General features: G+C 44.0%; 1 protein-coding gene across 8 annotated transcripts in view; it reads left to right on the top strand.

Moving 5' to 3' along the window:
- Window positions 1-24,935, top strand: part of patj (PATJ crumbs cell polarity complex component) — a 234,171-nt gene that overhangs the window by 172,400 nt on the left and 36,836 nt on the right. For all 8 annotated transcript variants that reach the window (XM_084172209.1, XM_084172214.1, XM_084172210.1 and 5 more), the window contains one exon: window positions 4,123-4,214. In XM_084172209.1, the coding sequence (XP_084028335.1) occupies window positions 4,123-4,214 (92 nt within the window). The remainder of the gene's footprint in view (window positions 1-4,122; window positions 4,215-24,935) is intronic.

The following is a 24,935-nucleotide window of genomic DNA, read 5'->3' on the forward strand; positions in this document are numbered from 1 at the left end:
GGGAGGTTCAGACCAGTAGTCTAATGTTATAGAAGGGTGGGTCAGAACAGTTGTCTAATGTTATAGAAGGGAGGGCCAGAACAGTAGTCTAATGTTATAGAAGGGAGGGTCAGAACAGTAGTCTAATGTTATAGAAGGGAGGGTCAGAACAGTAGTGTAATGTTATAGAAGGGAGGGCCAGAACAGTAGTCTAATATTATAGAAGGGAGGGTCAGAACAGTAGTATAATGTTATAGAAGGGAGGGCCAGAACAGTAGTCTAATGTTATAGAAGGGAGGGTCAGAACAGTAGTCTAATGTTATAGAAGGGAGGGTCAGAACAGTAGTGTAATGTTATAGAAGGGAGGGCCAGAACAGTAGTCTAATGTTATAGAAGGGAGGGCCAGAACAGTAGTCTAATGTTATAGAAGGGAGGGTCAGAACAGTAGTCTAATGTTATAGAAGGGAGGGTCAGAACAGTAGTGTAATGTTATAGAAGGGAGGGTTAGAACAGTAGTCTAATGTTATAGAAGGGAGGGTTAGAACAGTAGTCTAATGTTATAGAAGGGAGGGTTAGAACAGTAGTCTAATGTTATAGAAGGGAGGGTTAGAACAGTAGTCTAATGTTATAGAAGGGAGGGTCAGAACAGTAGTCTAATGTTATAGAAGGGAGGGTCAGAACAGTAGTGTAATGTTATAGAAGGGAGGGTCAGAACAGTAGTCTAATGTTATAGAAGGGAGGGCCAGAACAGTAGTCTAATGTTATAGAAGGGAGGGTCAGAACAGTAGTCTAATGTTATAGAAGGGAGGGTCAGAACAGTAGTCTAATGTTATAGAAGGGAGGGTCAGAACAGTAGTCTAATGTTATAGAAGGGAGGGCCAGAACAGTAGTCTAATGTTATAGAAGGGAGGGCCAGAACAGTAGTGTAATGTTTGGTGAAGTGGTAAAAGAGGATGATAGCAGTGCCGGCTATGTTATGTAAGCTATAATGATTGTGAGGCGCTATACAAATTTGAATTCAAAATGGCAGGTCAAGGGAAATGTACTCATAGGCTTGAGTTTCAAGTTTGGAGAAGCAAATTTTCACCGTAAAAATTCATATTTTATAATAAAGCATTCCATGCATTATCGCAATTGTAGACTTACAGTGGGGAAAAAAAGTATTTAGTCAGCCACCAATTGTGCAAGTTCTCCCACTTAAAAAGATGAGAGAGGCCTGTAATTTTCATCATAGGTACACGTCAACTATGACAGACAAAATGAGAAAAAAAAATCCAGAAAATCACATTGTAGGATTTTTAATGAATTTATTTGCAAATTATGGTGGAAAATAAGTATTTGGTCAATAACAAAAGTTTCTCAATACTTTGTTATATACCCTTTGTTGGCAATGACACAGGTCAAATGTTTTCTGTAAGTCTTCACAAGGTTTTCACACACTGTTGCTGGTATTTTGGCCCATTCCTCCATGCAGATCTCCTCTAGAGCAGTGATGTTTTGGGGCTGTCGCTGGGCAACACGGACTTTCAACTCCCTCCAAAAATGTTCTATGGGGTTGAGATCTGGAGACTGGCTAGGCCACTCCAGGACCTTGAAATGCTTCTTACGAAGCCACTCCTTCGTTGCCCGGGCGGTGTGTTTGGGATCATTGTCATGCTGAAAGACCCAGCCACATTTCATCTTCAATGCCCTTGCTGATGGAAGGAGGTTTTCACTCAAAATCTCACGATACATGGCCCCATTCATTCTTTCCTTTACATGGATCAGTCGTCCTGGTCCCTTTGCAGAAAAACAGCCCCAAAGCATGATGTTTCCACTCCACTCCACTGCCTAAGCAGCGAGTAGCCATGCAATATAGATGTGATTGATTCTTATGATTTGATTAGAGTAGTTGCTTGGTTTGAGCACTGCTACTGAATGCAATGAATTATATATGTGTCTACATAGAGCTGTAGTGTTTTGATCTTCCACAAACATTGATAGGAAAATCGACGAGCCTGAATTGGGCTGACGTGTTTGCCTTTGTCTGTTGTGTCTGTTGTTTTGTGTGACCTCTCCCTTTTCGTTGTTTTGTGTGACCTCTTCCTTTTCGTTGTTTTGTGTGACCTCTCCTTTTTGTTGTTTTGTGTGACCTCTTCCTTTTCGTTGTTTTGTGTGACCTCTTCCTTTTCGTTGTTTTGTGTGACCTCTCCCTTTTCGTTGTTTTGTGTGACCTCTTCCTTTTCATTGTTTTGTGTGACCTCTTCCTTTTCGTTGTTTTGTGTGACCTCTTCCTTTTCGTTGTTTTGTGTGACCTCTCCCTTTTTGTTGTTTTGTGTGACCTCTCCCTTTTCGTTGTTTTGCGTGACCTCTCCATTTTCGTTGTATTGTGTGTTCTCTTCCTTTTCGTTGTTTTGTGTGACCTCTTCCTTTTCGTTGTTTTTTGTGACCTCTTCCTTTTCGTTGTTTTGTGTGACCTCTTCCTTTTCGTTGTTTTGTGTGACCTCTTCCTTTTCGTTGTTTTGTGTGACCTCTCCCTTTTTGTTGTTTTGTGTGACCTCTCCCTTTTCGTTGTTTGTGTGACCTCTCCCTTTTTGTTGTTTTGTGTGACCTCTCCCTTTTTGTTGTTTTGTGTGACCTCTTCCTTTTCGTTGTTTTGTGTGACCTCTTCCTTTTCGTTGTTTTGTGTGACCTCTCCCTTTTTGTTGTTTTGTGTGACCTCTTCCTTTTCGTTGTTTTGTGTGACCTCTTCCTTTTCGTTGTTTTGTGTGACCTCTCCCTTTTCGTTGTTTTGTGTGACCTCTTCCTTTTCGTTGTTTTGTGTGACCTCTTCCTTTTCGTTGTTTTGTGTGACCTCTCCCTTTTTGTTGTTTTGTGTGACCTCTCCCTTTTTGTTGTTTTGTGTGACCTCTTCCTTTTCGTTGTTTTGTGTGACCTCTCCCTTTTCGTTGTTTTGTGTGACCTCTTCCTTTTCGTTGTTTTGTGTGACCTCTTCCTTTTCGTTGTTTTGTGTGACCTCTCCCTTTTCGTTGTTTTGTGTGACCTCTTCCTTTTCGTTGTTTTGTGTGACCTCTTCCTTTTCGTTGTTTTGTGTGACCTCTCCCTTTTCGTTGTTTTGTGTGACCTCTTCCTTTTCGTTGTTTTGTGTGATCTCTTCCTTTTCGTTGTTTTGTGTGACCTCTTCCTTTTTGTTGTTTTGTGTGACCTTTTCCTTTTCATTGTTTTGTGTGACCTTTTCTTGCCCATTCATCCCATCATATCGCTTTCTCCTCCCTCCCTCCCTCTGTCAACCCAGTTGTTTATTCTCTCCATTCCTCTCACCCTCTCTGTCATGCTAGCTTTACTCATTACAACAATGTCACTGCTGCCATGAAAAATGTACGTGGCTCGCCACAAGCAGCGGGAGAGGAGGGAGGCAGGCCCGACCCACTGCAACACACACACAGTCACAGGCTGATGCATTCTCACACACAGTCACAGGGACATATGTGCACACACGCACACAGAAACACCACCTCAAACATTTTAAGCCATAATTGGGCTTCATGTACCAATTATTTATATTGAAATGGCCATGTGAATCCTGTCCAATTAGAACCGATGGAGCTGGTTGGTGGCCATTTTGGAAAACTGGTGCCCTAGAGTTCAATGGCACTTTAGCCAGACATCTTAATTTAGACTTTTACTTGCTTTTTGTAAAGGTTGAATGGTCTCATCATAAAAGCATTTAGTTTAAATGAGTTACCTATCTCTCTGCAGTGTGTGTGTGTGTGTACATCAGTAATCATGTGCTTAACACTGTTGTCACACTTGAGTGGAGGCATTATCCTGTCATTATCATCGGCAACAATAAGAGGACTGTGTTTGGTGCGTGCGCTTACAGGGTGTATTCGTGTTTGCGTGCGTGTGTTCATGCATGTTTGAGTGTTTATGTTGCTGTGTCTTTGTTAGAGAGAGAAAGAAATGAAACTCATCCCTTCTTCCGGTATATAATAAATACCTGGGTCGTGTTTATTTGGCATCAAACGGAAGAAAACTGACCTAAGCAGGGAGGGACTACATTACATGACTACATCATTTTTTCCAGTTTTGCTACGGTGTGTCCTAATGAATACAACCCTCTATTGTAGTTTAACGCTCTCTCCTTCTCTCCTTCCCCATCAGATAAACAACCAGGTCCTGTATGGCCGCAGCCACCTGAACGCCTCGGCCATCATCAAGAGCGCCTCATCCAAGGTCAAGATCACCCTCATCAGGTAAGGCTAGCCTTTGGGACCAGAGGCGTCAGTGCCTTTCCTACTGAGGGGACCCCTGCCCCCCTTAGTTTCAAACCGTTTATGCTTGAAGGTGCTCTAAGTCCCACCTACATTGCTGTTTCAGAAACACCTTAGCAGTGTTGTAGTAATCGAAACCAGTCTCAAGACCACATTTTGTTCTAGTTCTATAAAAAATGTATGCACTCACTAACTGTAAATTGCTCTGGATAAGAGCGTCTGCTAAATGACTAAAATGTAATTTAGAGTGTCTCGGTCTTGTCTCGATGTCGGATACATTTGTACTCGGTCTTGACTCGGTCTCGGACAGTGAGGACTAATTTCTTCCCGATACCAGCTGAGACCAGCCGAGTAAAAAACTCATGTTCAGCTTCCATTCAGTAAGCGCATAAAACCGCTTCGCCAGGCCAAATACACTATATGACCAAAAGTATGTGGACACCTGCTCGTCAAACATCTCATTCCAAAATCATGGCCATTGATATGGAGTTGGTCCCCCCTTTACTGCTATAACAGCCTCCACTCTTCTGGGAAGGCTTTCCACTAGATGTTGGAACATTGCTGCGGGGACTTGCTTCTGTAACCCTCTCACCAGGCTCGAATTGACTCTCACAATATTACCTTATTTAGAATATCTGAACAGCATGGGATATTAGGTGAGAAGGACATCTCCAATAAGAATCCCTATTGTAAACTTGCTAGGGTGAATGACAAATAGGGTATTAACTTCAGATAGAATGATTATAGACTTGGTTATTATTATAAGGATATGCTTTCCCATGCATTAAATGAAACTGAAACAGTAAATGACTCCACCAATACAACAGACATAAGGTTCAATATCTATATTAATCACATTTTCAATGTATCACATCAAAAGAAATAAAAATAATAAACCCCAATGATTTTTCCACAACCCATGTCCAAATTATTTGCAAGCTTGCTTAAACCCTGGGCGCGCGTTGGAGCTCATAAAAAAAATGACGACATACATAAAGTCCCGAAGTCCACCCCACATTTGTAGTTACTCACTACTTGTAGATAATGCCTCAGCAAAATATAGTAGTTCCGTGCAGGTGTCCTCACAAGATCCACAGCGAACACAGCTATCAATGCAGCCAGTACTCCGTAGCAGCAACAGACATCCGTTGGAAACCCGAACTCGTTGATCGTCACAAGCAATTCTCTCCAAGTCTTGCACGATGCTAGGCTAACCTCTAGGATGTCGAATGTCTCCACAATGCGACGGCAGCTTCAGTCTCTACTAGGTCTTTCTTAACGAAATAATAAACACTCTCTTATATAAATAAAATCAGGATTTCCCTTAAAAAAACTCTGTAGGTATGGTTTTGTTCTCTCTTTATCGTTTCCTTTGGTCGTTTTTCCTTCACCAACCCCACTAACGTCTCTCCTCTCCCTTCTTTCAACCTTTCCCTCTCTTTTTCTTTCACAGCAACCAGTCCACTCTCCCATTGGCCACAACTTAACAAGTTACCTCATTGGTCAAAACTTTAACGAGATACGTGGGAAACTTAAACTTTAAAGTAAACCAACCTATTCACTTGTACATTTTTTTAAAAACATTGCTTCAAAATAAATGCATTAATGACATTACAAATCAGGAGCTATTCGATCACCTTTTAAATCTAATACCAATGAATTATAACAAATAAACTCTATACTTGGTTTTAGCAAGGTATTACACTCTCCCCCCACCAAAATAGGCATGTCCTCATGACTTGTAAACATAAGTGAAATGTAATGACAAGTAAATGTGTCAACTCTTAACTACAACCTACAGCTGAGACAAAACTTGTTAGATAATTGAAAATGAGATACATTTGTGTTTCCCTTATCCAATCCACTTGTACAATGTGAGACAATATCTGACAACTGGGGCTATACTTGGAACTCCAGGTTTATCATAGGTAAGTAATACAGGTGCTTTCTTTACTCTCTGAGATCTTCTTATCCCTGGTCCTTCCATTTCCTCCGAAGTTTCCACTTCTCCCTGAACTTCTCGTTCCTCTTCTGTAATATCTTCAACTGAGTTAGATGCCTCATTATCATCTACTTCAACTCCAGTTGCGACCTCAGCTTCTTGACTGGACTCTTTTACTTCCAGAACTTGGTCTGCTCTTTCAGGTTCCCCTGTCATTTGATTCCAAACTATGTCTAAGTCCAAGCTAAATGGTTCCGACCTCTCTTCCACTTCTCGGCTTATACAGTTTGTATTTGGCACTTCATACCATACTCCGATGTCCTCATCTTCTGAGTCAAAATCCTTCTCATCTTCTGGATTCTCAACCTCTTCAACTTTCTCATCATTCCGAGGAGTACAGTTTCCAGGCAACTTTTCATTTCCCTTTCTCTTCCTCCTTCTTTGCAGGGTCCTTCTACCAGGTGTTGGTTCTATGTTAACCACAGGTTCTATGCGCACTTTCTGCCCCAGTGGTAGCAGGTGATTTCGATGAAGAATCTTAATGGGTCCATCTCCAATTTCAGGCTTCAAACGAAACACAGGTAAGTTTGACATCTGACTTTCCACCACATATGGCGTAGAGGCCCAGCGATCTGCCAGCTTATGTTTTCCTTGCAGTCCTATATGTATGTATGAGGACTCTGTCTCCAGGCATAAGTTGCGTGTAGCGGATCTTCTTATCATATCGCTGTTTGTTTTCTTGGTTTTGCTTTCCAGCAGTGCTCTCAGCAAGTTTGTAAGTAGCTTGTAACTGTTTCTTCATATCAGATACATACTTGAGGTAAGTTCTCTCTGAAGAGCTATCACTCGAGACTCCAAAACAAATATCAACAGGCAATCTAGCTTCACGTCCAAACATAAAAAAATATGGCGAATAGCCAGTCGCTTCATTCCGACTACAGTTATACGAGTGCACTAGATGCCCAACATACTGACTCCATTTGTTCTTTCGTGTAGGATCAAGAGTTCCAAGCATGTTCAACAAGGTTCGGTTGAATCTCTCGGGTTGCGGATCTCCCTGAGGATGATATGGTGTTGTCCTTGACTTCTCCACTCCAAGCATATTCAGTAGCTCATGGATGAGTCGACTTTCAAAATCTCTACCTTGATCACTATGCATCCTCTTGGGCAGACCATAATGGATGAAGTACCTCTCCCACAATACCTTGGCGACCGTGGATGCTTTCTGATCCTTCGTAGGAAAAGCTTGAGCGTATCTTGTGTAATGATCCGTAATGACAAGAACATTCGCTGTGTTACTGGAGTCAGGCTCAATGGACAGGAAATCCATACACACAAGGTCCATAGGTCCATCACTTTGCATATGACCAAGCGGAGCAACTATCTTTGGAAGTGTTTTCCTCTGTACACAGCGAGCACAGGACTTACAGTACTCCTCTACTTCCATCTTCATGCGTGGCCAGTAGAACCGGTCTCTGACAAGTCCATATGTCTTGTCAAATCCTAAATGACCTGAGTCATCATGCAGCGACGTGAGAACCATAGTTCTGAACTTCTCTGGAAGAAGTAACTGAGCACGACGAGTCTTGTTTGGCGGATGTGTGATCCTGTACATAACTCCATCTTCCATCTTTAGCTTCTCCCACTCTCTCAGGAGCAAAGAGATGAGTGGATGTTTTGTCTTGGTCACCCTGGTGATATCATGTTTATTAAGAGCAACCCACATCTCTCCTAAGCAAGGATCTTCTTGTTGCGATGCAGAAAGTTCCATAGTGCTCAATCTGGGCATGTTAGACGTCAGCATGCTCAGGTTACAGTATGCTTGAGGCACAGCATGCATAGAGGCTCCCAACTGATCAATCACTCTACTATGAGATGATCCAGGAGTTATTCTAACAACATTAGACATCTGGCACATGGCTCTAACACCGGATGCAGGAATGTCTCTCCAATCTTGTTCCACTGCATATTGCTGATGAGGGCGGCGAGATAAAGCATCGGCATCTATGTTCTGCCTGCCTGGCCTGTACTTGAGACTAAAGTCATAGGTAGACAACGCAGCCAGCCAACGATGACCAGTGGCATCCAGTTTTGCGGACGTGAGGACATAGGTTGTGAGGACATGGGTTGTTGTCTGTTCTAACCTCGAACTTGACCCCATACAGGTAATCATGTAGTTTATCAACCACGGCCCACTTCAACGCAAGAAACTCTAACTTGTGAGCTGGGTAGTTGCGTTCAGAAGCGGTCAGGCTTCGACTCACAAATGCCACAGGACGCAGACCCTCACCTTGATCTTGGTACAGTACTCCACCTAACCCTTCGCGGCTAGCATCTACATGTAGAACGTATGGCAACTGAGGATCAGCAAAAGCCAACACAGGAGCTTTTGTGAGGCTTTCCTTCAATGTCTCGAATGCCAATTCACACTTTTCATTCCACCTTGATCCAAATGGTTCTGAGTTGTTGAGGTAGGCTTTCACCTCTTCCTTGGACTTTCTCCCTTTCTTGCCTGCGGGAAGATATCCACATAAGAGCTGATTCAGGGGGTAACTCACTTTAGAATAGTCTTTCACAAATCTCCTGTAATATCCACAGAATCCTAGGAAAGAACACAGAGCAGTCACAGTTTCAGGCCTTGGCCACTTGGTGACAGCTTCAATTTTTGATGGGTCTGTGGCCACTCCATTCTGGGATATGATATGTCCAACATAGTTGACAGATGTGCGGCAAAACTGACACTTGTCAAGGGACAGTTTTAGGCCTTCACTTTCCAAGCGGTCCAACACCTTGAGCAACCTCTGCTCGTGTTCTTCCAGCGTCCTTCCAAACACGATTAAGTCGTCAAGGTAAACAAGAACGTCGAGTAGATTCATGTCTCCAACTGTCTGTTCCATGACACGTTGAAATGTTGCAGGTGCTCCGGACACACCCTGCGGCATCCTCTCAAATTGGTAAAATCCAACTGGACAGATAAATGCAGTCTTCTCTTTATCTGTGTCACCCATTGGGATTTGATAGTATCCGCTTCGGAGATCTAACACACTGAACCATTTGCTCCCACTCAAACATGTCAGAGCATCCTCCACACGTGGGACTGTGTACTGGTCGGGAACAGTGCGCTTGTTGAGGGTCCTGTAATCAACACACATGCGTATGGTGCCATTCTTTTTCCTCACCACCAAAATAGGAGATGCATAGGGGCTTCTCGACTCAGATATGATCCCAGAACTTTTCAAGTTATTTAGATGCTTCCTTACATCTTCAACATCAGCTGGAGCCAAGCGGCGAGATCTCTCCCTAAACGGTTTGTCTTCAGTAACTCTGATGGTGTGATGAGTACTCTTTGAACAACCCACATCAAACTCATGTGTTGAGAACACTTCTTTCCGTTCCATCATCTTTTCACATAACCTCTTCTTCCATCCCTCAGGCACTGGAGAATCTCCAAAGTTGAATGAAGAAGACGTCAATTTCTCAGATGAATCCTGCTCTCGTTTCAATGGAAACCCAGGAGCAATATCTACAGGAAACAGATGAGCAATAGGCATACCTCGTTTCAGAGTGATCTCCTTTGTCGAGACATTCCTGACAGTAAGGGTGATTCTTCTAGACGACACAACTGCAACCGTCTGGATTTCAGGCCTCACTAGTAGTTCTTCAGGGAACCGGGGTTCTTCAGGCCTCTCTACCAGAAGGGTTTGAGTAGAAGGTATCCCAGGAAACTTTGGAATTCCAGTAACTCTCGCCTGCCCACCAGGTGGCAGGGTGACAGGTTTTGTCTGTGCGAACCAGACCGTTCCTCTCTTCTCATCATCATCAGTTGAGCTTTCTCTCATCCTCTCATATGCCTCCTTGATAGCAGGGTGAACTTGTAGTGTGCTAAGGAAACCTTCACCTTCCTTTTCTCTGCAAGCAGTCATATGTCTCTTCACTACAGACGTATTTGTGCCGACCAGAATAGACACGTCACCTTTCATGGCCGGATCTGGACATACCAACACAAGTGCTTCAATGGTCTCTGCTACGCCCACAACCGATCCCGAGAACTCAAGCTTGAGCGACAAATAGCCATCATATGGATACTGCTCAGAGCTAAGGCCCCATATCTCTAAGTTTCCTATAGGAATCAATGGCAAATGCGTCAGGTACCTGTCATAAAAGGATCTGTAAAGTAGAGTAATCTGAGAACCACTATCTAGTAAAGCTTTAGTATAGACACCTTCAATCTGTACAGAAACGACAGAACTTGGGCCAACTAAACCTGTAGGTAGCATGTCTTTCATTGCTTCATACTTGTGGCACTTTGTGGAACGTATCTTCACCGGGACGTCAGGCCGCTCCTTTACTGGGTCCCTCTGTAGTTTCCCATAGACCGTTTTTGTTTGATCAGGCGTGTGTTGACTTTCCTCAAGTTCTCTTCACCTTCACAGTTTCTCTTGAAATGGCCATCTTCTCCACATCTATAACAGAACACTCCAGGGTTTCTGTCGGCCTGTGTCTGTTCTTGTGATGGATTTACCCTTTTCTTTTTGCTTTTAAATGCAACATCTGACCTTTGTGTGTCAGAGTGAGCTGCTGTGACGTTAGCAGACATGAGACATGTCATTTCAATTTTCAAACCTTTTAGCTCTTTTCTCAGCACTTCTATCTCAGTATTAGCTTCTTCACAAACTGTAGCAACAGGAGCAACAGCTGATGACTTCACAACACTCTTCGTTGTGTTCCTGTCTTGAATCATGTCCTCCTCCTCCCTTACTTCCTGCAGCAGCTCAGTAAAGGTTGGTGGATCACGCAGCTTATAGGTCATGCGAATACGAAGCGCAACCATGTCATGTGAGGATGCACCTCTCACTACTTGGCCAATGCGTGTGCGATTCATCTCTGACAGCTCAATGCCTCCTTTTCGATATACAGTGTGCAGCAATTTGTCAAGTCTCAACAGGTAAGCTGAAAGCTTCTCTCCTTCACTCTGGAATGTGTTTCTGAACCTTACCATGAGATCAGGTGCACTTTCGGTGGTACCGAATGCGGTTTCTAGAGCCTTCATGTATTCGATCGCTGTAGCATGGGGGTTTCCGGTCCTAAAGAACCTCACAATGTCAGCAGCAGGCCCTTTAAGACTTTCTATTATTCTCTGTTTTTTCACATTGTCGGTGCACTGCCATTCCTCTAGAAAATGGGTGGTTTGCTCAGCCCATGCGTCATACTCTTCCTCTCCACTAGGAGTGGGCTTCACACCTGAGAACATACGTAGCTTACGGTAACTCTGAGTCTCAGATGGAACATTGTTGCATTTTTCTACCAGTGAACTTATGGCAGTAACCAGTTCAGCGTTGAGGTCAGCACCAGAGGGACTTACCAGGCCTTTAACATCAGCAACAGTCTTCCCTTCATATCTCAGAAAGGATAATAGCTTTGCCTGGAAATCTTCACCCTCTTTCTCAACTGGAGACGTGACTTGTGAAACTACATGTACAGGCCAGGGACCCAACTCTCCAGGTATCCCAACAACACTTGGCACAGCTATTTCGTTAAGGTTGTTTGATATCTCTACCAAAACATACTGCTTTTTACCAGCTGAATAAGAACAACGACCATGCAGTCTAATTTTACCAAAAGCCTTAACATAAGTCAGCGTTTCCAGCAGAACCTCATCAGACACATCATCTGTAACACTGCTAAGGACAACTGCACGATTAGTAGCTAGCTGTTTCTCTCTACACCAGGTAACAATCTCTTCAACATGCATGTTGTAGGTTTATGCCTATACAGCAATGTCAGAAGAAAATCCAAAATGTCAATTCAAAATTGTCAAATGGGGAGTCAAAAATATCCCATCAACAATAACCAAGATCCCGGACGAGCCCCCAAAAATGTAACCCTCTCACCAGGCTCGAATTTGACTCTCACAATATTACCTTATTTAGAATATCTGAACAGCATGGGATATTAGGTGAGAAGGACATCTCCAATAAGAATCCCTATTGTAAACTTGCTAGGGTGAATGACAAATAGGGTATTAACTTCAGATTGAATGATTATAGACTTGGTTATTATTATAAGGATATGCTTTCCCATGCATTAAATGAAACTGAAACAGTAAATGACTCCACCAATACAACAGACATAAGGTTCAATATCTATATTAATCACATTTTCAATGTATCACATCAAAAGAAATAAAAATAATAAACCCCAATGATTTTTCCACAACCCATGTCCAAATTATTTGCAAGCTTGCTTAAACCCTGGGCGCGCGTTGGAGCTCATAAAAAAAATGACGACATACATAAAGTCCCGAAGTCCACCCCACATTTGTAGTTACTCACTACTTGTAGATAATGCCTCAGCAAAATATAGTAGTTCCGTGCAGGTGTCCTCACAAGATCCACAGCGAACACAGCTATCAATGCAGCCAGTACTCCGTAGCAGCAACAGACATCCGTTGGAAACCCGAACTCGTTGATCGTCACAAGCAATTCTCTCCAAGTCTTGCACGATGCTAGGCTAACCTCTAGGATGTCGAATGTCTCCACAATGCGACGGCAGCTTCAGTCTCTACTAGGTCTTTCTTAACGAAATAATAAACACTCTCTTATATAAATAAAATCAGGATTTCCCTTTAAAAAACTCTGTAGGTATGGTTTTGTTCTCTCTTTATCGTTTCCTTTGGTCGTTTTTCCTTCACCAACCCCACTAACGTCTCTCCTCTCCCTTCTTTCAACCTTTCCCTCTCTTTTTCTTTCCCAGCAACCAGTCCACTCTCCCATTGGCCACAACTTAACAAGTTACCTCATTGGTCAAAACTTTAACGAGATACGTGGGAAACTTAAACTTAAAAGTAAACCAACCTATTCACTTGTAAAAAAAATTTTAAACATTGCTTCAAAAGAAATGCATTAATGACATTACAAATCAGGAGCTATTCGATCACCTTTTAAATCTAATACCAATGAATTATAACAAATATACTCTATACTTGGTTTTAGCAAGGTATTACACTTCCATTCAGCCACAAGAGCATTAGTGAGGTCGGGCACTGATGTTGGGCAATTAGGCCTGACTCGCAGTCGGCATTCCAATTCATTCCAAAGGTGTTCGATGAGGTTGAGGTCAGGGCTCTGTGCAGGCCAGTCAAGTTCTTCCACACCGATCTTGATAAACAATTTCTGTATGGACCTCGCTTTGTGCACGGGGGCATTGTCATGCTTAAACAGGAAAGGGCCTTCCCCAAACTGTTGCCACAAAGTTAATAAAAACGACGAATCCGTTGTTACTATGTCAAACAGTTTTGTTATATTTCAGTCTTCTTTGATGTACACTACCAGTCAGAAGTTTGGACACACCTACTCATTCCAGGGTCTTTCTTTATTTGTACTAAGACATCAAAACTATGAAATAACACATATGCCTACAAATAGCCTACTAACCAAGACCATGGTAGTCACCTGGAATGCATTTCAATTAACAGGTGTGCCTTGTTAAAAGTTAATTTGTGGAATTTCTTTCCTTCTTGATGCGTTTGAGCCAATCAGTTGTGTTGTGACAAGGTAGGGGTGGTATACAAAATAAATTTTTTTTACTGTTTGCCTCCCACAAGCATTCCAGCACAGGTTTCTTCCAACGTGGATAACTAAGTTCATTTTGTGACTCACTGCCTTGACAAGATGGCTAGAGATCATTGGGAAGCTACTCCTACGTACCATTATGCACTACAGAGGTGCCTGTATGTTGAGTTCTCATTTTAAAACAAGTATGTGCGTAGGTCAGTTAGCCTACATATTGCACCTACCATCCTTCGTTTGTGCTTCCTTTGAACAGTGAGCAAAGATGGGCTATTTTGATACCATCCTTTCTCAGTGTACCAGCAGTCAAGTACCTCCCTCCATTTATTTATTTCTTCCCTCCTCAGTGGTGCCAAAGACCCCTGGGCTCTGTAGAAAAAAAGGTATTGTACCCTTGGAGATGATGTTGTTAGAACCAAATGTAAGGCTGTCCACTCCTATTTCTCTCCCTCAGCCAACGTTGACAGAACGCGGATGTAACATTTTGACACAACCATTAGGCAGGCGGCACTACCGCTCTCCGTCGTCTACACACTATTACCCAGCAACGTCTAATGAACCCCACGTACAACGGTGACCTTGGTGTAATTTGGGGTGGAGAGGGAAAGAGGAAGAGGAGGGAGTGAGAAGGGAGAGAAGGAGGGAGAGGAGGAGAGGGGAAGGAAAGAGCGAGGGAGGGAGAGGATGAGGGAGGTGCAGGGAAGGAGCGAGGCAGAAGAGGAGAGAGAGAGAGGGAGAAGAGGTGGGAGAGTGGACTGAAAGAGGGAGGGTGACATTGTGACCACCTCTGCTTGAGTCTTGTGAGAGAGAGAGGCCTGTAGAGTCTCATTAACTGGGCTTTAATATCAGTCCATTCAAACACCAGCTATGAAGCCAGCTACTGACTTACTACGTCCCAAATGGCACCCTGTTTCCTATATAGTGCACTACTTTTGACCAGGGCCCAGTGGGGAATAGGGTGCCATTTGAGATGCAGCCAGTGACTACGCTCACTTGCTCCGGCTTATTACTAATTATTTCTGGCTCTAACACTCTCTCTGCCTCTCCTTCTCACTACCTCTCCCTCTGCCTCTCATTCTCTCTACCTCTCTACCTCTCCTTCTCTCTGCCTCTCCTTCTCACTACCTCTCCTTCTCTCTACCTCTCTACCTCTCCTTCTCTCTGCCTCTCCTTCTCACTACCTCTCCTTCTCTCTACCTCTCTACCTCTCCTTCTCACTACCTCTCCTTCTCTCTACCTCTCTACCTCTCTACCTCTCCTTCTCTCTACCTCTATACCTCTCTATCTCTCCTTCTCTCTACCTCTATACCTCTCTATCTCTCCTTCTCTCTACCTCTATACCTCTCTACCTCTCCTTCTCTCTACCTCTCCTTCTCTCTACCTCTATACCTCTCTACCTCTCCTTCTCTCTATCTCTATACCTCTCTATCTCTCCTTCTCTCTACCTCTATACCTCTCTACCTCTCCTTCTCTCTATCTCTCCTTCTCTCTACCTCTATACCTCTCTACCTCTCCTTCTCTCTACCTCTCTACCTCTCCTTCTCTCTATCTCTCCTTCTCTCTACCTCTATACCTCTCTACCTCTCCTTCTCTCTACCTCTATACCTCTCTACCTCTCCTTCTCTCTACCTCTCCTTCTCTCTACCTCTCCTTCTCTCTACCTCTCCTTCTCTCTACCTCTCTACCTCTCCTTCTCTCTGCCTCTATACCTCTCTACCTCTCCTTCTCTCTACCTCTCCTTCTCTCTACCTCTCCTTCTCTCTACCTCTATACCTCTCTACCTCTCCTTCTCTCTACCTCTCCTTCTCTCTACCTCTATACCTCTCTACCTCTCCTTCTCTCTACCTCTCCTTCTCTCTACCTCTATACCTCTCTACCTCTCCTTCTCTCTACCTCTATACCTCTCTACCTATCCTTCTCTCTACCTCTATACCTCTATCTCTCCTTCTCTCTACCTCTCCTTCTCTCTACCTCAATACCTCTATATCTCTCCTTCTCTCTACCTCTCCTTCTCTCTGCCTCTATACCTCTCTACCTCTCCTTCTCTCTACCTCTCCTTCTCTCTACCTCTCCTTCTCTCTACCTCTATACCTCTCTACCTCTCCTTCTCTCTACCTCTCCTTCTCTCTACCTCTATACCTCTCTACCTCTCCTTCTCTCTACCTCTCCTTCTCTATACCTCTCTACCTCTCCTTCTCTCTACCTCTATACCTCTCTACCTATCCTTCTCTCTACCTCTATACCTCTATCTCTCCTTCTCTCTACCTCTCCTTCTCTCTACCTCAATACCTCTATATCTCTCCTTCTCTCTACCTCTCCTTCTCTCTGCCTCTATACCTCTCTACCTCTCCTTCTCTCTACCTCTCCTTCTCTCTACCTCTCCTTCTCTCTACCTCTCTACCTCTCCTTCTCTCTGCCTCTATACCTCTCTACCTCTCCTTCTCTCTACCTCTCCTTCTCTCTACCTCTCCTTCTCTCTACCTCTATACCTCTCTACCTCTCCTTCTCTCTACCTCTCCTTCTCTCTACCTCTATACCTCTCTACCTCTCCTTCTCTCTACCTCTCCTTCTCTCTACCTCTATACCTCTCTACCTCTCCTTCTCTCTACCTCTATACCTCTCTACCTATCCTTCTCTCTACCTCTATACCTCTATCTCTCCTTCTCTCTACCTCTCCTTCTCTCTACCTCAATACCTCTATATCTCTCCTTCTCTCTACCTCTCCTTCTCTCTGCCTCTATACCTCTCTACCTATCCTTCTCTCTACCTCTCCTCTCTGCCTCTTCTTCTCTCTACCTCTATACCTTTCTACCTCTCCTTCTCTCAGAAAGCTTATTTTTTCCTCCCTCTCTCTCCATAGCCCCCCCCCCCCCCCCCCCGCTCTCAAACCCTCCGTCTCTTATCCTAATCTCTTTCTCAAACTCTCTCTCCCTCATCCATCCATCCCTCTCTCTTTCCCTACCCCCCTCTCCCCCATCTCTCTCATCTCTCTCTCTCCCTCCACCCCCTGCCGCCTGCCTTATTATCTCTCTGAGGAGCACACAGAGCACAATGGTGATGCAGCACTTCATTTCCTCCCCTCGCCTCTTCTCGCCGCTCGTCGCCATCCTTTAGTCCCTTTAATTGAACACAGCGGGCCAGAGCCCAATCGCATATTAAAACACACTGCAGACCAGGGGGGGACTTGTGGTTACTGACTTGACACCAGAGTATGTGAGTGGAGCTGGAGCGGAGCGTGCACAATTTGACTGGAGCACGGAGCAAGATTCCCAAAGGCTGGAGCGTCTGCCTTTTCGCCCGCTCCAATAGCGCCCCTTGCTTTAGCTACTGTCATGAGTTCAATAAATAGTTTCATAAAGAAACTGATAAAACACACAGGTGCTAAATCAAGGTGACTTACAAAGATGAGAACCAAGAGCAAGAGAGGGAGTGCGGTGATGTACAGTGGTTCCTCATTTAAAAGTTGCATCATACTGTAGCACAGCTTGCAGGATGCTGCAGTATGGTACAGCAAGTTACAGTGCATGATGTCACAGTATTTTACTGTCAGCCATTGTTGCCGTTAATGCTCGTTGAAACCACCAGAGGGCATCTTTGAGGGTGTCTTTTTCAGAAGCTTGTTGGCACTTGCTTACTTTCCCAAATAATCCTACAGAGGTCCATGCAGGCCAGACGTTTTGATTGCTATACCCTATCTGAAAGAGTATAACAAGTTAATTAATTTTGTTGACATGAAGCAATCATAGCCTCAGCTACTATAGCACAGAGAAATACATCTTAAAACATGCTATTCTGTTCTTTTGAAATAATTTGTCTTAGTATCATGTTTTTTTTAATGACCTTCCTAAACAAAATATTAATGGATTTATTTGTGATTGTGTATATTAAATTGATTTATTAGACTGGCGGCTATTGGTAGGCTACTCCTTGAGTCCAGGCAATTCTACTGTTAATATACATTCTGCGCAGCAGACCTTCATGGTGCTTTGAGGATGAAATGCTCAATAAGTTTTTGTCTTTTATGATATTTATCTTAATGTAGGCCTACTGCTAGAGTGTAAAATACACATATTTCGGTAAATTCAGTGACAGGTGGGTTCAAGGTTTTTATTGAAATGAAGTTATTGAAATGACATGGAGCCTAAGAGTCCTATTTACTGTAGCTGTATTAGCGTAATTTACGTATTGGCATAAAGGCCTACTTCAATATACAGTATGTCAATCAAGACATTAATTTGTGCATGTCATCACACAGCATACAAGTCATCCATGTGTTTAAATATAGTGAAGCATTTTAGTTATAAAACGAAATAACAAAGGGAGCCTTGAATAATTAAACAATGAATAAACCGCAACATGTCAAAGCGATTGAATTCAGGAATGCATTTGGCTGTTTTTAATATTGGCTGTACTAGAGACTTTAAAACCTTGTTTTGTTAGAACAGACTATATGGGATTGATTATAATGTTGTTGTTTTTTAGTTTTTTGTATTTTTTTGTATTTTACGCCCTTTTTCTCCCCAATTTCGTGGTATCCAATTGGTAGTTACAGTCTTGTCCCATCGCTGCAACTCCCGTACGGACACGGGAGAGGCGAAGGTCGAGAGTCATGCGTCCTCGGAAACACAACCCAACCGAGCCGCACTGCTTCTTGACACAATGCCCGCTTAACCCGGAAGCCAGTGTGTCGGAGGAAACACTGTACACCTGGCGACCGTGTCAGCGTGCACTGCGCCCGGCCCGCCACAGGAGTCGCTAGTGCACGATGTGACAAGAACATCCCTGCCGGCCAAACCCTCCACTAACCTGCACGACTCTGGGCCAATTGTGCGCCGCCCCATGGGTCTCCCGGTCGCGGCTGGCTGCGACACAGCCTGGAGGATTGATTATAATTATTATTGTATTTGTTGTGCTGTTTATACTGTTAGAAATGTATCTTAATTAAATTGATGTAATATTATGGTGCATTTTACAGTAGCCTATTTAGGCCTCAGGGTTTCCGTTAGGAAAATATGGCGTCGGGAGTAGGCCTAGGCTACTAAGCGACTGCGAGTGAAGAGCAAAATAATCCTAACATTTCCACAGCCTAATTGTAGGCTTACCAATATTCAGTGAAAATAAAAATCTGATTGATTTATCAAGACCAGTCCCCATGCTTATAGTTGACCACACGTGGGTGGGCTATTGCTTCAAATCCTATTATAACAATTGAATGACTTTGGGTGTTTCAGTAAGCAACAATTTGGTGGCTTCAGTTGCATTAGCCTACTTTATTCCAGTATGTCTGTCATTCAGGGATATTTATTCCCATAGTAATTTGTTATGGATCCATCCAGATGTGGTTAGAAAACAGTGCATGTGGTGGGCTATACAACGAGATGGGTGTAGTGACATGCCTCGCAAACATCCATTAATACATTTAAAGTCCCTAAACTCGCCAAGAATCTATTGTCCTGCTGTAGAGTCCACAACTAAAAAATCATTGTGGAATCTGAAAAGACACGTATCCCGAAAGCATGATGGTGTACTTAACTACGTGCACATGCTAAAAGGAATGAAAGAGGTGGGTAGATAACTAATTGTAGCAAAGTATTTATAAACTAAAAATCAGATCTCTTAAACGTTTCGTTCATTTTTGTTCTATTATCTATACTGTAGGCCATAATTGATTTTGGCCCAATAGGCCTGCCATATTCCCACGTTCACGTTTGCCTAAAAACCTATATCAAAAACTGCATCGCTGCCCAGCCTGGCAAGAGTGGCAAAAGGGTGTTTAGCATCCCAAGTGGCTCTGCAGGTGTGGAGAGGATATTGTCCGCTGCTGGCCTGCTCTCCAGGCACCATTGCATGAGCCTGAAGCCACAGACCGGCTGAACCACAGACCGGCTGAACCACAGACCGGCTGAACCACAGACCGGCTGAACCACAGACCGGCTGAACTCAATGCTGAGCCCTTTATGTCCCTACCAGTCTATTGTCGCACTCACAAATGCTTCACAATGTATTTCTTTGTAGGCTATAGGCTTGAAATAATATAGCCTTGGGTTCCTTCTTAGGCTCCCTGTCTGGCTCCTGACCTATTTATGTTTATATGCTGTTTAAAATTACATGTAGCCTATTTGAAATGATATGCGCTTCTTACATTCAACTTTTCATGTTTATTCAAATACTTTTCATTACTTCAAAACCAAAAGGTAGTTGTGATTTTAGTGAATAGAGCGAATTTGGAGTGGCAGTTTTCTTTTCCCTGTGAACATGGAGCGGTTGGAATCGACATGGAGCGCCGGTGCAGTGCACAAGCACCACTCCATGAGCAATGAGCGGGATATCCAACTGCTCAACTCTGCTCACAGGCTCTGCTTGACACCAGCTCACATGCTCTGCTTGACACCAGCTCACATGCTCTGCTTGACACCAGCTCACATGCTCTGCTTGACACCAGCTCACAGGCTCTGCTTGACACCAGCTCACAGGCTCTGCTTGACACCAGCTCACAGCATCAGTGAGCAGCACATCCATTATTTCTGAGCTGCTTGACACCAGCTCACAGCATCAGTGAGCAGCACATCCATTATTTCTGAGCTGCTGGAGGAAAAAAGGCTGCAGAAAAGATAACAACATGTTGATTTATGTTTCACCAACATGAGGTTTTCTGACATGAGGTTTTCTGTGTGTGTAACATTTGGACCGCTGACTGCTAGGCAGCCATGCTCACTTTATCTGACAACCAAAACATCATGTTTAGCATGCATGAAATCAGTGCTTGTAGTTATCCACGCTGCTTTCAACATCTGTTAAGTTATGCGTCTCATGGCAGTAACAGAGTAAACTAAAGGGTGCTTTTTTGACAGCGGCTGCAAGGAAAGGATGCGTCCCAAATGCCACACTTTATAGTGTACTGTTAAGTGAATAGGGTGCCATTTCAGACGCAGCCATAGTGTCACTGTCTGACCCACCCAGGTCCCAAGGACCACAGTAGAGAATAATAAAGGACTTGGCCTTATAGTAAGGGACTTGACCTTTATAGTTAAGGTACTTGGGCTTATAGTAAGGGACTTGGCCTTATAGTAAGGGACTTGGCCTTATAGTAAGGGACTTGGCCTTATAGTAAGGGACTTGGCCTTATAGTAAGGGACTTGACTTATAGTAAGGGACTTGGCCTTATAGTAAGAGACTTGGCCTTATAGTAAGGGACTTGGCCTTATAGTAAGGGACTTGACTTATAGTAAGGGACTTGACCTTATAGTAAGAGACTTGGCCTTATAGTAAGAGACTTGGCCTTATAGTAAGGGACTTGGCCTTATAGTAAGGGACTTGGCCTTATAGTAAGGGACTTGACTTATAGTAAGGGACTTGGCCTTATAGTAAGAGACTTGGCCTTATAGTAAGGGACTTGGCCTTATAGTAAGGGACTTGACTTATAGTAAGGGACTTGGCCTTATAGTAAGAGACTTGGCCTTATAGTAAGGGACTTGGCCTTATAGTAAGGGACTTGACTTATAGTAAGGGACTTGGCCTTATAGTAAGAGACTTGACCTTATAGTAAGGGACTTGGCCTTATAGTAAGGGACTTGGCCTTATAGTAAGGGACTTGACCTTATAGTAAGAGACTTGACCTTATAGTAAGGGACTTGGCCTTATAGCAAGGGACTTTGCCTTATAGTAAGGGACTTGGCCTTATAGTAAGAGACTTGACCTTATAGTAAGGGACTTGACCTTATTGTAAGGGATTTGGCCTTATAGTAAGGGACTTGACCTTATAGTAAAGGACTTGACCTTATAGTAAGGGACTTGGCCATGGTTATGCTGTTGACCTTCTGAGGTGTTTGTACTTCAGTGTCCCTGAACGGTGTTGAATGGCCATAGACATGAGGAGATAATACACCGATCTCAATTCATCACACGCACGCACGCACGCACGCACGCACGCACGCACGCACGCACGCACGCACGCACGCACGCACGCACGCACGCACGCACGCACGCACGCACGCACGCACGCACGCACGCACGCACGCACGCACGCACGCACGCACGCACGCACGCACGCACGCACGCACGCACGCACGCACGCACGCACGCACGCACACACACACACACACACACACACACACACACACACACACACACACACACACACACACACACACACACACACACACACACACACACACACACACACACACACACACACACAATTAGGTTTATAGGGATTTTCCAGCCTCTTCTTTTAGATTGGTTTTCAGATTGATTGAATTTCACTTGTTTCTATCCCACTAGTCGTGTGTACTCTGCAGACTAGTCTTCAGTGTGTTCTCTCTTGTTTCCTGTTTTTACAGTAGCCGTGATTCGATTGGGTTCTCTTCTGTTTTTACAGTAGCTGTGATTCAATTGCAGCCAATTCAAGGGAGGAGGAGAGGTCAAAAACTTATAGAAAACAACAACTGAAATATCACATTTACATAAGTATTCAGACCCTTTACTAAGTACTTTGTTGAAACACCTATGGCAGCGATTACAGCCTTGAGTCTTCTTGGGTATGACGCTACAAGCTTGGCACACCAGTATTTGGGGAGTTTCTCCCATTCTTCTCTGCAGATTCTCTCAAGCTCTGTCAGGTTGGATGGGGAGCGTCACTGCACAGCTATTTTCAGGTCTGTCCAGAGATGTTCAATCGGGTTGAAGTCTGGGCTCTGGCTGGGCCACTCAAGGACATTCAGAGACTTTTTTTCTGAAACCACTCCTGCGTTGTCTTGGCTGTGTCCTTAGGGTCATTGTCCTGTTGGAAGGTGAACCTTCGCCCCAGTCTGAGGTCCTGAGTGCTCTGGAGCAGGTTTTCATGAAGGATCTCTCTGTACTTTGCTCCGTTCATCTTTCACTCGATCCTGACTAGTTTCACAGTCCCTGCCACTGAAAAACATCCCCACAGCATGATGCTGCCACTGCCATGCTTCACCGTAGGGATGGTATTGGCCAGGTGATGAGCGATGCCTGGTTTCCTCCAGACGTGACGCTTGGCATTCATGCCAAAGAGTTCAATCTTGGTTTCATCAGACCAGAGCATCTTGTTTCTCATGGTCTGAGAGTCCTTTAGGTGCCTTTTGGCAAACTCCAAACTGGCTGTCATATGCCTTTTACTGAGGAGTGCCTTCCGTCTGGCCACTATACCATAAAGGCCTGATTGATGGAGTGCTGCAGAGATGGTTGTCCTTCTGGAAGTTTCCTCCATCTCCACAGAGGAACTCTGGAGCTCTGTCAGAGTGACCATCGGGTTCTTGGTCACCTCCCTGACCAAGGCCCTTTTTCCCTGATTGCTCAGTTTGGCCGGGCGGCCAGCTCTAGGAAGAGTCTTGGTGGGTCCAAACTTCTTCCATTTAAGAATGATGGAGGCCACTGTGTTCTTGGGGACCTTCAATGCTGCATAATTTTTTTGGTACCCTTCCCCAGATCTGTGCCTCGATACAATCCTGTCTCGGAGCTCTAAATCAAATTGTATTGGTCACATACACATATTTAGCAGATGTTATTGCGGGTGTAGCGAAATGCTTGTGTTTCTAGCTCCAACAGTGCAGTAGTATCTAACAATTCACAACAATATACACAAATCTAAAAGTAAAAGAATGGAATTAAGAAATATATAAATATTAGGATGAGCTATGTCGGAGTGGCACAGACTAAAATACAGTGGAATAGAATACAGAAATACATATGAGATGAGTAAAGCAAAAATATGTAAACCTTATTAAAGTGGCCAGTGATTTCAGGTTTATGTAAATAGGGCAGCAGCCTCTAAAGTGCAGGGCCCATGTGGAAGCCGGCTAGTGACTTCGACCTCATGGCTTGGTTTTTGGTCTGACATGCACTGTCAACTGTGGGACCTTACGATGGGGAAAAAAAGTATTTAGTCAGCCACCAATTGTGCAAGTTCTCCCACTTAAAAAGATGAGAGAGGCCTGTAATTTTCATCATAGGTACACGTCAACTATGACAGACAAATTGAGATTTTTTTCTCTCCAGAAAATCACATTGTAGGATTTTTTATGAATTTATTTGCAAATTATGGTGGAAAATAAGTATTTGGTCACCTACAAACAAGCAAGATTTCTGGCTCTCACAGACCTGTAACTTCTTCTTTAAGAGGCTCCTCTGTCCTCCACTCGTTACCTGTATTAATGGCACCTGTTTGAACTTGTTATCAGTATAAAAGACACCTGTCCACAACCTCAAACAGTCACACTCCAAACTCCACTATGGCCAAGACCAAAGAGCTGTCAAAGGACACCAGAAACAGAATTGTAGACCTGCACCAGGCTGGGAAGACTGAATCTGCAATAGGTAAGCAGCTTGGTTTGAAGAAATCAACTGTGGGAGCAATTATTAGGAAATGGAAGACATACAAGACCACTGATAATCTCCCTCGATCTGGGGCTCCACGCAAGATCTCACCCCGTGGGGTCAAAATGATCACAAGAACGGTGAGCAAAAATACCAGAACCACACGGGGGGACCTAGTGAATGACCTGCAGAGAGCTGGGACCAAAGTAACAAAGCCTACCATCAGTAACACACTACGCCGCCAGGGACTCAAATCCTGCAGTGCGAGACGTGTCCCCCTGCTTAAGCCAGTACATGTCCAGGCCCGTCTGAAGTTTGCTAGAGTGCATTTGGATGATCCAGAAGAGGATTGGGAGAATGTCATATGGTCAGATGAAACCAAAATATAACTTTTTGGTAAAAACTCAACTCGTCGTGTTTGGAGGACAAAGAATGCTGAGTTGCATCCAAAGAACACCATACCTACTGTGAAGCATGGGGGTGGAAACATCATGCTTTGGGGCTGTTTTTCTGCAAAGGGACCAGGACGACTGATCCGTGTAAAGGAAAGTATGAATGGGGCCATGTATCGTGAGATTTTGAGTGAAAACCTCCTTCCATCAGCAAGGGCATTGAAGATGAAACGTGGCTGGGTCTTTCAGCATGACAATGATCCCAAACACACTGCCCGGGCAATGAAGGAGTGGCTTCGTAAGAAGCATTTCAAGGTCCTGGAGTGGCCTAGCCAGTCTCCAGATCTCAACCCCATAGAACATCTTTGGAGGGAGTTGAAAGTCTGTGTTGCCCAGCGACAGCCCCAAAACATCACTGCTCTAGAGGAGATCTGGATGGAGGAATGGGCCAAAATACCAGCAACAG

Source organism: Coregonus lavaretus, assembly GCF_964263955.1.
Source record: "Coregonus lavaretus genome assembly, chromosome: 11".
Classification (NCBI taxonomy): Eukaryota; Metazoa; Chordata; class Actinopteri; order Salmoniformes; family Salmonidae; genus Coregonus; species Coregonus lavaretus.